This window comes from Amphibalanus amphitrite, unplaced genomic scaffold, assembly GCF_019059575.1.
Source record: "Amphibalanus amphitrite isolate SeventyFive unplaced genomic scaffold, NRLGWU_Aamphi_draft 000589F_arrow, whole genome shotgun sequence".
Lineage (NCBI taxonomy): Eukaryota > Metazoa > Arthropoda > Thecostraca > Balanomorpha > Balanidae > Amphibalanus > Amphibalanus amphitrite.
In genome coordinates this window covers 136693-151540 of record NW_024882083.1, presented here as the reverse complement: position 1 = coordinate 151540, position 14848 = coordinate 136693, and the positions used below count along the sequence as shown (strand labels likewise).

The window sequence follows — 14848 nt, the reverse complement described above, 5'->3', positions numbered from 1 at the left end:
CATGTATGTCCGTGCTGTCGTCGACTCACGACTTACAGACGCGCAATTCACAGCTGCTGCCGTCGCTGCTGTAGCTGAGGTTGCCGCTGCCTGCTGCTTCCTAGCCGCTGACTGAGCTAACCATATCTGTCTTTGTCCCAGCTATCCGCATCTGCTGATTGATCTGTTGGCCGTGTCTGTCTGTCTGTCTGTCTGTCTGTCTGTCTGTCTGTCTGTCTGTCTGTCTGTCTGTCTGTCTGTCTGTCTGTCTGTCTGTCTGTCTGTCTGTCTGTCTGTCTGTGTGTCTGTCTGTCTGTCTGTCTGTCTGTCTGTCTGTCTGTCTGTCTGTCTGTCTGTCTGTCCGTGTCTGTCTGTCCATGTCTGTCTGTCTGTCTGTCTGTCTGTCTGTCTGTCTGTCTGTCTGTCTGTCTGTCTGTCTGTCTGTCTGTCTGTCTGTCCATGTCTGTCTGTCTGTCTGCCTGTCTGTCTGTCTGTCTGTCTGTCTGTCTGTCCGTCTGTCACAGCTACTCGCAGCGCTCCTGACTGATTTGTCCATGACCATGTCTGTATGTCTGTCCGTCTGTCACAGCTACTCGCAGCTGTTGCTGCTGCCGTTCGGCTACAGCGAGGAGCGGCCGCCCGACTACTCGCAGTTACTGACTGGTCTGTCCATGTCTGTATGTCTGTCTGTCGCAGCTACTCGCAGCTGTTGCTGCTACCGTTCGGCTACAGCGAGGAGCGGCCACCCGACTACTCACAGCTGCTGCGGGTGGCCAAGCTGGGTCGGCAGCGCATCTTCAGCGCCTCCGGCACGTGGTTCAAGATCGGCCAGCCGTCCCAGCGTCTGTACCCCGTGTCGGGTATCTCGCAGGACTGGGCCAAGGCCCGCGCCGGCGTCAAGTACTCGTACTCGCTGGAACTGCGCGACCGCGGCAAGTACGGCCTGCTGCTGCCCGCCAGCCAGATCGAGCCCAGCGGCAAGGAGATGGTCGAGGGCGTCACGGCCATGATCGAGGAGATCCTCTGAATCTGACGTCACGGACTGGCGTGGCGGAACAGCTCGTGCCTTTGCTGAGTGCTTTTAGTGGTGGATAAATATAGCTGCCTGGTCTTTTTTCTTGCAAATATGACTATGCTTCGTTTGTGATCTTTTTCCCAAGCTTCTCTTACAGACATGTCAACATCCATAGTCAAGTGCATGCACAAGTTAGTTGGAAGGGCCCTCTCGCCCTTCCGCACGTAAAGGGCTCACTCACTCTCCCGCTCGCTCGTTCCTCGCCCTAAAGGCATTTTACTGGTGTAATATCTGGACCATTTTTCAGTACAATACCTTACAAGGATTGCCATCTTGCAACGGGAAATAAATAGAGCTATAGATAGGGAATAAGGTATGCAGCTTGAATGCATCCATGACCAAGGACAGGGCCTGGAACCTGCCAGACCTCAACGGGGCGCAGATTAAGTTTGCTGTTTGCGTATTTTCGTAAACACGATGCCTGTTAGAAAAGGCAAAGTGTGTAAAACAGAATACCCAGACACACAACATTTATTTCGTAAACCGATTTTATATAGCACGGTCTGTCGTGATATGACACATTGGTATTGAGATGTTAGATAGATGTCATATAGACATTGGTATATGAGACATTAGGTATTGAACACCAACGTTAACCTTCCAGGCGGTGGGGGGGGGGGGGGCGCATTCCCCCTTTGGTTTTTCGATATATCTCCAGAACCGCTAAGCCGATCGTCACCAAACTTTCAGTACCCTCCCGTGAATAGCTATTGCACATTGCGACCAAAATTTTCCAAAGGCTATGATTGGTTGGCCGCTAATGACGCCAGAGTTACGTCTTTTTTTGTCATTTTCGACCAAAAAAAAAAAGGTTTCGCGGGAAGAGCTGTCAGGCCTACAGCTTTAGAGATGCAGAAAAATGTTTTGGACATAAAAGATGTAGAATGAATTAGGAGGGCTACAAAACTATAATCTCTGATTTTTGAATTTTTTGGAATTTGACCCCCAAAAATCAAACAATAGATTTTTCCAAATATAATAGCCGAAATATCCGAAAAGTTTTCGAATTTCGAAAAAAACGAAATATTGTGATAGTCCCTACCGCCTTCTATCTACATACCAAATTTGAGATCGATACCTCTTTTTTTGGCCAAGTTATAGCGAAAAAAAAAACTGTTCAAAATTGATGAAGTCAAATTTTCAAACTCAATTTTTAGCAATTCTAGACCTCCTAGCTTAAACAAAGACCACCATTAGACTCCCCGTGACGAGCTGCATCGAATCAATATTCATGTTAAGCAAAGCTAACAACTTTGAAATTTGACCTTTTTTACCTGACCTTGACCTGACCTCCACCAGAAAGTGACCTAAACTGTACCTGTTGGTCTTATAACCAACACCATTGAGTTGGAAATGAAAAATTGGCCATAAAACATGCATCGCACAATATAAGTAAAGTATGGTCAATGTGGTGACCCTTGGTGACCCGACCTGTGACCTGACCTGGTATGACCAGTGACCTCTAATAGCAACACATGTACTAGACAACTGACGCCCTATCGCTGATTTTCGACAAAATGCGTTTTACTCGGTGTTATAGCGCTTTCCCTAGATGACCCGTGAACGGTGAAACATTTTATCTTTGACCTGACCTGTGACGTCATCGGTGACCCCGAGGTCAATGAAATATGGTTTCCGTCTACAAATTTGACAGGGCTATCGAACGCCGTTTGAATTTTCCGGATCCGTCCAGTAGTTTCGGAAATACGGGGGGGGGGGCAAAAAAATGCCCCCCCCCCCCACCGCGCGGAAGGTGGCCGGGAGGCCCACCGCCTGCCGGGTTAATAGCATGATACATGAACGGAATCAATCGCTCTTTTCAGCACACTGCAGTGCAGTGCAGTCATTCAGTGCAGTGACTGCACTGAATGACTCTTCGTTTCTGACATCCCAGCTTAATTCCAATGTTGAAATATTTCCAGCGAACATTGGTTTACATATATGATACAATATCTATATGCAGGTGCGCCTACCTTGAAAACGCAGTAAAGAACAAATCTAGTGTTTACACTTTGATCCACTCGAAAAACAACAAACAGATGGGGAGGCCTCCGCCCATACGTATCCGAGACGGCCTTTACGTTTGGATTTTGATCAGTTGATCATAATTGATTGAGAATTGGGCTGTAAATGCGGGCATTCAGGATAGTCGGGAGCCGGCGCAAGATTGCGGCAGTCATTCTATGGCGGTGCATATCATAGATAAGCTGTTCTACGATGATAGAGAGCTACCAAAGGCCAACTCTTTACCTTTCTAAGCCGACTCCGGCTATTACTTATCTAACAAACACGTCTATCTGATCGCTTAGAGGCTGTTATGGAGCATAGGCGGCGGAACGGGGGGGGGGGCACCGGGGCACCGTGCCCCCCCCTTGAATTCTGCAAGGGGGGCACCAATAGCAAGGTGCCCCCCTTAAATTTGATGTATTAGTACCAGGGGCGGATTCGGGAAAACTCCAAAGGGAGGGTCATGAATCGAAGTGGTGCCCCTACCTATGCCCAAAATTAAAACCTCAACGGATTTCGGCCACTTAATTTTGGTGGTGCCCTATTTTCAGTTTTTTATTTTCTTTATTTTTGGTTAGTCATGTGATGACTGGTGCCCCTGCTAGGCCGCTGGTGCCCCTGGAAAGACTGTGGTACCTACCTACCCTGCCCCCTGACAAGCCTACGGTGGGCCCTGACATGACTTAGGTGCCCATGGGCCCGACAGGCCCGTGGTGCCCCTGACAGGCCTGTGGTGTCCTTGCTAGGCCTGTGGTGTCCCTGGGCCTTGGCAGGTTTGTGGTGCTCCTGTTAGAACGCAGGTGCCCTTGACAGGTTTGTGGTGCCTCTGACAATCCTAAATTGCCAACGACAGGCTTGTGGTGCCCTTGACAGGCCTATGGTGCCCTTGCGAGGCCGGTGGTTCCCCTGCGAAGCCGATAGTGCCCCTGGCAGGTCTGTGGGGCCCCTGGAAGACCTGTAGTGCTTTTGCTAGGCCGATGGTGCTCCTGACAGGCCTGTGATGCCACTGACAGGCCCGTGGTGCCCCTGCTAGGCCTGTGGCATCCCTGGCGGGCCTGTGGTGCCCCTGTCGGCTGTCAGGCCTGTGGTGCTCCTGGCAGGCATGTGGTGACCCCAGGCCCTAAGTCATGACCCATGTGACCTCCACCCTGGGATTCGCCACTGATTAGTACTGCGATGGCTTCTTGGGAATTATACATGTAGGATAAATGGAATTTATCAAACGACAATAAGGAAGAGACAAACACATAGGTACTTGAGGATCAGCTTAAAGTTAACCACACATACGGGCAGGGATGTAATTTTCCTAAAATGATTGTGGGTGCCCAGCTGTAGGGGCGCCCGGCGCCAGGCCGTTTTGGTGCGCGATAGATATTATTTAGGTATGTGGGAGCCTAAATTAACACCGAATTTGATAACATTGCTAGCCGAATGGCGCTTCAAGTGACGTGTCTGACTAAGCAAATACACGCTTAAAAGTGGAAACTGACCGGAAGGACGTAAAAAAGATGTAGAGAGGCGCCATCCAGTAGGAGGGGCACCAAATGTGGAGGCACCAGACGGTTACGACTTACGAGGGCGCCGTGAGACGATGAAAAGGGCGCCATTCTCTTAGGAGGGCGCCGAGTGATTGAAAACGCTATGTGGTCCAGGGGCGCTAAGAGGCCAGAAGGGTGCCGCACAGTCAGTACACTGAAAACAAATCGACACAGTGAGGGCATGTTCTGTACTGGTAACACATCAGTCATGTGTTAATCGCACCCAAAACACAATAATGCTGAGTATTTTCACGCTTGGCGGGACCTTCGACACGTTTGATAACACATTAAACAGAAAAATGACACAGTTTTCTCGTGCCAAGCACGCTGGACGAATGTAATGCATCAGTGTATCGAAATCATGTGTTGTCGGGGATGGTAGACGTGTACCCTTGCACAAATACACCGTGTCATCCACCAGTGAGCGACCTCTGAACCTTAACTTCAGATGGGGATAATAGAGGGCGTTTTTCGAGCACCGACTTTTATGCTGGGTTTTTGTAAAAATTTGCCAAAGTGTTTTGAGAAAGGTCAAAATGCACAATACAGCCGAGGGAGTCGATACATGATAAATTGTTTAGAGCAATATGCGCTGATTACATCAAGGGCAAGCTGAAGCATAGCTAATTAACGTCTGCTTGGAGGAAGAAACTCCTCAGTGTATATAGGATATATTTGAAAAATCGGTGGCCGTAAATTTATCCCTGATGACTGGACAACAGTATGGTACAGTAGTCCTCCAATTTGGGGCATCGTCACTTGGCGCTCTGATTGAGCCGTCCACGTGACGCGTTCACCATTCGGCTCTAAAGTGGCCGACCGGGCGCAACTCCAGCTCGTGTATGGGTCGGCGACCTCGTATGGGTCGGCCGGCCGCGTGCTCAGCCCTGACCGCGCCCTGACCGTATGGGTCGGCCGGCCGGGTGCTCAGCCCTGACTGCACCCGAGCGCCCGAATCCACTCTGGGCCCGGCTTTGGCAGTCAGCCTGCCCAGCCCAAGCCAAAGTCCCTTCAACTGCGCCCCGGCAATTAACTACATAATCACCACGTGTTTCCTTCTTTCACTTGCGATTTGTGTTAAATTTAGTAACACATTTACCTTTTATTCTGCAAATGTATTCACACAAGCCTTATGTGTTGAAGACACAATGATACTGTGTTTAAGGACACAACACGACTGGGTTAACACATTTGTAAATTGACACGTCTGCGACGGGTCAAAAAATGCATGATGCAGGGTACACAAGAAAGCCTAGTTAACACGCTCTGCCTGTGCGTTTTTAGTCGTTTTTGTGTCATTTTGTTTTCAGTGTACACTGAAAACAAAATGACACAAAAAACGACTAAAAACGCACAGGCAGAGCGTGTTAACTAGGCTTTCTTGTGTACCCTGCATCATGCATTTTTTGACCCGTCGCAGACGTGTCAATTTACAAATGTGTTAACCCAGTCGTGTTGTGTCCTAAAACACAATATCATTGTGTCTTCAACACATAAGGCTTGTGTGAATACATTTGCAGAATACAAGGTAAATGTGTTACTAAATTTAACACAAATCGCAAGTGAAAGAAGGAAACACGTGGTGATTATGTAGTTTGTTGCCGGGGCGCAGTTGAAGGGACTTTGGCTTTAGCCGGACAGGCTAACTGCCAAAGCCGGGCCCCGAGTGGAATCGGGCGCTCGGGTGCGGTCAGAGCTGAGTACCCGGCCGGCCGACCCATAGGTCAGGGCGCGGTCAGGGCTGAGCACGCGGCCGGGCGGCCGACCCATACGAGACCGCCGACCCATACACGAGCTGAAGTTGCGCCCGGTCGGCCACTTCAGAGCCGTAGGGTGAACGCGTCACGTGGACGGCTCAATTAGTGCACCAAATGACGATGCCCCAAACTGGAGGACTACTGTACAATACAGTTATCCAGAAAGCCGGGTTAAATTTCCAGCCTTTGTCTTTGTCTTTGTCTTTTGTTTGTTTGGTGCTTCGGTCCTTTTGGACCATTGCGCACCATTGTGTTGTAAATAAGTTTGATGTATACTATATTATTTATGCTGGAAGAGGGAATAGAAATACATCGCTAGACACCGAATACCTTATAGACGATTGATAAGATTAGTTGTGACGAGAAATGAAAAAAGAAGTTGCAGGAGATCTTCGTGATCGTCTCCTAACAGGGAGGGTAAAGTAAGCTGCATTGCATGCGTCCTACAGTATTGTTGTAGTGCGTTTCTTTCATTGTTATATTTCTCACAGTGCAAAATTATGTGTTTCAAGCTCAATACTGTTCTACATCGTGAACAGGTTGGTCGAGGATTATTCGTGTATATGAATGAATGAGTGAGATACGTATGACCGATGCGGAGTCTAGCTAAAGCCTTTTCTTCTTTTCTGGAAGTTCGAGAGGACGATACCCAGTATCCAAGACGAGGTTTAATTTGATAAAGGTGAGAGCCAGGTCCGTTACTATCCCAAGTGAGTTGCCAGAGTCGATGGCAGCGAGATTTGACAGAAGTATGAACGGCATTTACATCGAAGTGTGTTTGTGAAACATGCGCAAGTTGAAGCGCTTGTTTGGCGTATCTATCCGCCATTTCATTTCCGATGATTCCTTGATGTCCTGGCACCCATAGAAATTGTATTTCTATTCCCTCTTCCGAAAGATGCTGATGAAGTTGAACTATGCTGATATGCGTATGCTGAGTGACGTTGAGACTCCGAAGACTTTGGATGGCAGATTTCGAGTCGGAACAAATACAGGCTCGCTGTATACGATGTTGTTTGATGAGATTGAGGGCGGTTAGAATGGCATGGAGTTCTGCCGAATAGATTGATGTATTGTTGCTTAATCGTTTCTTAACTCTAATCAAATCTTGTGAAAAAACGCCAATCCCTGTGAGGTCCTGGTCCTTTGACCCATCAGTGTATATGAAACGAAAAGTAGGATGTTCTGTTTTGTATTTCAGGAAAGTTTGCTGTACTTCTTCAGACGAGAGAGACCTTTTTGAGACTGTGAGAAGAAAAGAAACAGCAAGAGGTCGGAGTAACCAAGGCGCGACATCAAGACGAGGTAGAGGAGGAATTGCTGGCAAGCTGTAATCCAATTCACCTTCATACTTTTTAACTCTGGAAGCTATTGTAAGTCCTGTTCGCTTTTCAGCTGGTCCCAAATAACTAAAGTGAAGTCGAGGAAGTGTAGCTATTGCTGCAAAAGCTGCATGTTCTGGAAACTGTTTTATTTTTGTGTAATATCTCATAGTGAGATCTATACGTCTAATGTGAAGTGGTGCTATATTTGCCTCAACTTGTAGAGAAGGTATAGGAGAAGTCCTTAGAGCACCAAGTGCTAGCCTTAAAAAATTGTTTTGCATCACCTCCAATTTTTGAAGCGCTGTACGGCTACCGCCAGCGTACATTGCGCAACTAAATTCTATGATAGGAAGAACTAAAGCTTTGTAAAGACGGAGAAGAGTAGACCGATCTGCACCAGCTGGTGTAGAGGTGAGACAGCGGAACAAGTTGAGTCGCCTTTGGCATTTGGTTTTTACGTGTTCTACGTGTTTGTGCATTGTTAATCGTGGGTCCAAAACGACCCCTAAGAATTTGAAGTGGCTTACTAGTGGTATGTTGATGTTATTCAACTTTGGAAGACGAGGAGGAACTAAAACGGGACGTTTAGAAAATATCATCAGAGCGGATTTCTCTGCTGAAAATTCTAAACCATACTTTGTGGACCATCGTTGGATTTTATGTAGAGCAATCTGTAAAAGTGCGATGCCGCCATCATAGTCCGAATGTGTGCACCATATTGCGCTATCATCCGCAAAAAGTGAAAAAGAAACACCAGGAGGAATATCTTGGAACAAATCATCGATCATAATGTTGAAAAGTAAAGGAGACAGACAGCTACCTTGCGGAAGGCCATTTTCAACCATGTGGACGTCAGAGAAGATGGAGCGATGTTTGACCCGGAAATGTCGATCTCCAGTCAGAAAATTGTACAAATAATGACCCATGTTTCCTTTGATGCCTAGTTTCTGAAGCTTCCATATAAGTGCCGGCCTATAAACCATATCAAAAGCGTTTTTGATATCTAAGAAAATAGCCGTTGTATATTGTTTCTTTTTGAAGCCCTTTCGTATCTCGCTTTCTAATCGAATCAAGTGGTCAGTCGTACTGTGATGTTTTCGAAAACCGCATTGGAATTTCGAAAGCATACCGTGTTGTTCGATAACGAATGAGAGACGCTTGGAAATAATCCTTTCAAAAAGCTTTCCTAAACAGCTCGTCATTGCGATCGGTCTATAGCTGGAAGGAGTTTGTCTTGCTTTGCCCGGTTTGAGTAGCGCAACTACAGTACTTTCTTTCCATTCATCCGGGAAGATGTGTTGAGTGAATAAATCATTGAATGTTTCGAGAAGTACAAGTCGCGAACAATTCGAAAGATGACGAAAGAAGGAATAGTGCAATTTATCCGGGCCAACAGAGGTGTTTCCAGCAGAGCTAATAGCGTTGTTGAGCTCTTCAATCGTTAATGGAGCATTGTATGGTTCATTGTTGTTTGAGAGAAAAAGTGTGTGGTCTATTTGAAATAATTGCCGTGCGTTGTCAGCAAAGCCATGCTGATAACGTGCGTTGGAACTGGTGTGTGATATTTGCGAGGCTAATGTGTTAACTACTTCTTTCGGCTCACTGATGGTTTGTCCGGTTTGAAGGCGAAGAATTGGGAAAGTTGGGCTCACCCGCTTTCCAGACATTCGGCGTACGAGATCCCATATTTTACTAAGTGGTGTAGCGGAAGTAAATGAAGACAGAAAACGTTGCCATGATTCACGTTTTGCTGTTCGTATAATGCGTTTTGCATTCGCTCGCTCCCGATTTCTAGCGACTAACGCCTGATCTGTCCGTAATCTCAAATATGCACGGAAGGCTCGCTTTCGTTTGGCGATGGCCTGTCGAACAGCAGACGACCACCATGGCACCGCGTTTCCTTTTCTATATGGCTTTGTAACTGGAATGCTTTGATTCGCGGCTGAAATTATTGTATCGGTAATGTACGATATACCATCTTCCGGATTTGGAAAGCGGTCCTGGTGTTTAAGTTCGCTCAACTCAGTGAACTTAACCCAGTCCGCTTTGCCAAGGTTCCAACGAGGAAGAAAAGACGTAATCCCGGTAACAGAGAAACTAAAGCGAAGGTAAATTGGGTAATGATCACTGTCGTGTATATCGGAATCAACTGTCCAATGGAACCAAGAAGCAAGACATGGAGAACAAAGGGACAAATCGATGGCTGATTCAGAGTTGTGAGATAAATTAAAATGTGTCGGCTGGTTGCAGTTCAGCGCAACTAACCTATGTATGTCTATGAAGTCTTCTATTATTTTTCCTCTACCGTCTAACGACTGCTCATCCCACCAAGCTGGACTATGAGCATTGAAGTCACCAAGCAGAAGAAAAGGGTGATGAAATTGCTGGGCAAGAGTATTCAACTGTCGAAGAAGTTCGGCATTATCAGAATCCGGAGGAATATAAATACTACATACATCTATGTCCCTACCGTTGATGTGTATGGTACATGCAACGGCTTGAAGATCTGTGTGGATATCGAGTTGGCTATGTGTATAATCGTTCTGCACGTAAAGCGCCACACCACCGTGTCGGCGTTGTCCGTAAAGCTCGTCGTGTCTATATAAAGTGTAGTTCGATAAATTGAAATTGTACGGATCGGTTGGCAAAAACCAAGTTTCTTGTAATGCAATGAGTATAGGTGTAAGTACAGAGAAAAAGTTTTTTAGCTCGGCCCACTTAGAAAGCAGGCCTCGACAGTTCCATTGTAGCATGGTGTATGGATTCATATTTGTCGACGAGAGGAGTTTCCACGGCTGGGCGAGGCCCAGCTCGACGCGCGGTTCCTACCCATCGAGACGCGAATCGGCGGACGTGGTTGGCGATCCCCTGTGTGAGGAGAGGTTTGGGGGTGGGCACCGCTGCGCCCCTGTACTCTGATCCAGCCAGTAGTACGGCTTGTTCCTGGGGTCGGTTTCGGTTTCTGGGCGATCTCGGGAGAGACAGCTGGCTGGGAGTCAGGTGAGGAGGGCGCTGGCTCATCGATCTCGATAGCCTCAGTGGTCTGAGTCGTGCTCGTGGATGCAGCCGGTTTGGGAGTGAGGGGCTTGAGAAGCTCCAGGGGAGGGAGCGCGGCGATCGGTTCGGTTTGGGTGCTGCTGGACACAGTCTGAGTGCTGGCGGCCTTTGCGTACGATTTCCCGGGAGTTGGAGTGGCGTTCTCGGCTTCTACTTGACGTCGTGCATCAGGATAGGAGCACGCAGTCTTAGCTTTAACCTCACAGATACGTTTTTCTGTTTGCCAGATGGGGCACTGAGAGGACGAGACAGAGTGATCTGTGCTACCACAGCTGAGACACTGGACAGGAGTGGAACACGCTGAGCCCTCGTGTGGAGCTTCTCCACACTTCTGGCATCTGGCAGACTGGCGGCAAGTGGAACTGCCGTGACCAAAACGCTGACACTTGAAGCAGCGGAGAGGGTTCGGGATAAACACGCGGACATCTTTTTTGACCCAGCCGATCGTGATCTTTTCAGGCAATGTCGTGCTATCGAACGTGAGAACGAGTAGACTGGTATCACGTCGCTGACCGTCTCGGAAGGTAGTCAGGCGGCGGATATGCGAGACTCCATCACCCCTGAGCTCAGACAGAATCTCGTCCTCAGACATATGGCGGAGTTCCGGGGCGAAAATCGTGCCTTTAGAGGAGTTTCGGCTTTGGTGGAGCGAGACTGTCACCTTCTTGCCGCAGAAAGTCGTGGTCTTCAGGAGCGGTTTGGTTTCTTTTCGGGAGTTTGTTTTGACGATCAGGGAGCCGTTTGCCGGAGCCTCGATGGCTAAATCCATGGAACCAGTGATAGCTGCGATCTGCTTCCTAGGCCAAAAAACGTTCATCTTCCGGAAAGAAACGTCGTCGTCGCAGGGCTTGATAACCAGAAAAGAACCGTGGAGATGCAAGTAAGGCTCGAGCGGAGCGCGATCAACCGAATCACAGGCAGGTGCGTTGTCTAAGTTCGTGCGCGGGTCAGAGCTCCGGGAGTGGTCGGTGGACGGGCGAGGGTCATGGCTCCGGGCGAGGTCGGTAGACGAGCGAGGGTCAGAGTGCCGGGCGGGGTCAGAGGTCGAGCGAAGGTCAGAGGCGTGGTCAGTGGACGAGCGAGGGTCGGTACCGGGTAGATCAGTCGAGGGGCGGGCAGAGGAGGGAGGGATGACGATTGGGTGGGAGTCGGTATCCATGGAGGCGGGAGGGAGGTCAGGAGCAGGAGTAGAGATTGGAGGGGAGTCAGAGTCGGAGTCGGTATAGGAGTCAGAAAGCGGGCGCTGACGGCGCCGCTTCCCCATGATGGGGCAAACGGAATGCGGGTGTGAGCAGGGAGGGTTCTAGGAGTGGGACAGTAGGGAAGAACTGGATCAAAGTGGGTAGGTAGGTGAGTATAGGAAGAGCTCTCAAACAAACCCGTGAAATGCCAACTGCCGGAGCAAGTCAACGATCACCTTAGCCTGTGTTGAATTTCCAGCCACCAATTTTTCAAATATATCCTATATAGACCGAGGAGTTTCTCCCTCCAAACAGACGTTAATTAGCCATGCTTCAGCTTGCACTTGATGTAATCAGCGCATATTGCTCTAGACAATTTATCATGTATCGACTCCCTCGGCTGTATTGTGCATTTTGACCTTTCTCAAAACACTTTGGCAATTTTTTACAAAAACCCAGCATAAAAGTAGGTGCTCGAAAAACGCCCTCTATTATCCCCATCTGAAGTTAAGGTTCAGAGGTCGCTCACTGGTGGATGGCACGGTGTATTTGTGCAAGGGTACACATCTACCATATCCGACAACACATGATTTCGATACACTGATGCATTACATTCGTCCAGCGTGCTTGGCACGATAAAATTGTGTCATTATTCTGTTTTATGTGTTATCAAACGTGTCGAAGGTCCCGCCAAGCGTGAAAATACACAGCCTTATTGTGTTTTGGGTGCGATTAACACATGACTGATGTGTTACCAGTACAGAACATGCCCTCACTGTGTCGATTTGTTTTCAGTGTAGTGCTACGTTGGTGGGGACGTGGGGGCGCCAGATGGTTACGAGGGCGCCTTGAGATCATGAAAAGGGCGCCATTCTCGTAAAAGGGTGCCGAGTGATTGAAAACGCTATATCGACACCTTTTTTTAAACCCCACATCTGCTCTCCCGTGAATTTCCGGGAGGCACGAAAGATCTCCTTTTAAAAGTGTCCAATCGTCCGATCCTGATCAAATATGTGTGTTCGTAGGCCTGTTCCATGGTATTGCTTTATCTGCCAAGACAGACAAACTTGAGAAAAATCGAGTGATTGTACCTTTTTTGAAGGTCTCTAACCAACTTGTCTGAAATTCACCGGAGAACAAATGTGGGGTTTAAAAAAAGGTGTCGATATGTGGTTCAGGGGCGCTGAGAGGCCAGAAGGACGCCGAACAGTCGAGGGATGCACGGTGAACAGAGACCTAAGGACGCGAGATGGTCAGGAGGGCGCCGTTAGACCATGAGAATGGCGCGGTGCTGTCAAAAGTGCGCCATTCTCCCAGAAGGGCGCCGAGTGATTAAAAACGCTATATTATCCATGAACGCGAGACGGTCAGGTCCGTCAGGAGGACGCCGTTAGAGCATGCGAAGGGCACCGTGCTCTCGAAAGGACGCTTGCAGCCTTGTAAAAGACTTGTAGGTGCATTTTCATCATTGTGGGGGCATAATTCAGGATTGTGGGTGCATATGCCCCCACAAAGAGATATAAAATTACACCCCTGCATACGGGGGTGAACTACCATTTTCGTTTAGTAAAAAAAAATAGAAAAATAAAAAAATCATCGTGTCAGGGCTGTGACGAAAAATAAGTGGCCTAAATCCGATGAGAAAACAGGATTTGGGGGTACCCTAGGTTTGGCTCCTTGAGCCATGGTGCCCCCCCCCCCCTTGTCTCAAATCGTTCCGCCGCCTATGTTATGGAGTGGTAAGCCGTACACGCGCTTTGGCCTAAAATCGATCAAAGGCCACTAAAAAACGCCGCCAAGCGTTAGTCGTATGTCATTTTAGGTTTATACCTAGGGCTTCTGAAGTGTCAGGAGCCCTTGCCTATGGCTGGTCAAGAGTCTCATTGACTCGGCCGGGCCCGGGGGGAGAGGAGGAGGGGGGGGGGGATCCCAATCACACCAGTCCGGGGGGGGGGCGTTTTTCGCCTCCTATCTAAATCCGTAAATAAGGGAGCTACGAAACCAATGCGTTACCAAACAAAACGTCTTTGCGAGAGGATTCTAAACCACCTAATAATTTTGAATTCAGATATATTTTCAAGGTCAAAGGTCAAGGTCAACGGCAAAAACCGGTACATATGTAGTGATCCCAAAATAAATGTTCTAAAGGTCCGGAGGATGTATAAAACTGACTAAAATAGGTGTGAAACGAAAGAAGATAATCCGAGGGTTCCGATGATGTGCTCATCATTCAAAGTTAAGGTCAAGATCATGTTCAAAGTCAAACTCAAACTTTGCAAAGGCTATTCCACTTATTCAATTCAGCCATAATAATTAGCCCGCGCTGTGCTGATGGGGGGGGGACGTTTTCAAGCCCTCCCCCAGCCCCCCCCCCCCGGTTTTTCGCGAACATCTCAAACACGGCAGTGCACAGCGCTGCTGTTTTTATACACCTGTTCATACATTATTTCCGCACATGTGAATATGTCAGGCCAAGGCTGTTCAAGGTCAGGTCACCAAGTCACGTATAATGTGACCTTACCTCAGAAAAAGCTCAAAGGCTCGCTGTAGCTACAGCGACTGAACGATCGCTTTCAAACTTTCAGCGATTGATAAAAGTATAGATATGCTAAATGTATGTATGCCTCAGAATTATGATACCAATATGTGACCTAAGGTCAAGTCAAATTGCGACCTCCCCATTATAAGTCAATCGGAGAAAATTGAAATGCGCCTCTTTTGAACGAATGTCGTTCTAAGCACTCTCAACTATCGTTTTTTATGTAGCCATGGCGCACTGAATCGAAAAATTGCACCCCTGACTCCTCTGTGTACCCCTGAGGTCATCTGAAGTCACGAAGTTCGCAATCAGTTTTTTCACTATAACTTTTGATAGAGACGTGCTAGATCGGTGAAAACACGTCACATGTGTTCAGCGCGACGATATGGA

The 14848-nt window shown here is 48.0% G+C and overlaps 2 protein-coding genes across 2 annotated transcripts in view; one reads left to right on the top strand and one right to left on the bottom strand.

The window, feature by feature from the left end:
• Positions 1–1006, top strand: part of LOC122394401 — a 31209-nt gene extending 30203 nt beyond the window's left edge. The window contains exons 16-17 of the mRNA XM_043391273.1: positions 569–652; positions 712–1006. Of these exons, the coding sequence (XP_043247208.1) occupies positions 569–652; positions 712–1006 (379 nt within the window). The remainder of the gene's footprint in view (positions 1–568; positions 653–711) is intronic.
• Positions 1007–6546: 5540 nt separating this feature from the next.
• LOC122394400 lies at positions 6547–8007 on the bottom strand. Its single transcript, XM_043391272.1, has one exon. It carries the CDS (start codon positions 8005–8007, stop codon positions 6688–6690), a length of 1320 nt encoding a protein of 439 aa, XP_043247207.1. The 3' UTR covers positions 6547–6687.
• Between the last annotated feature and the right edge of the window lie 6841 nt (positions 8008–14848).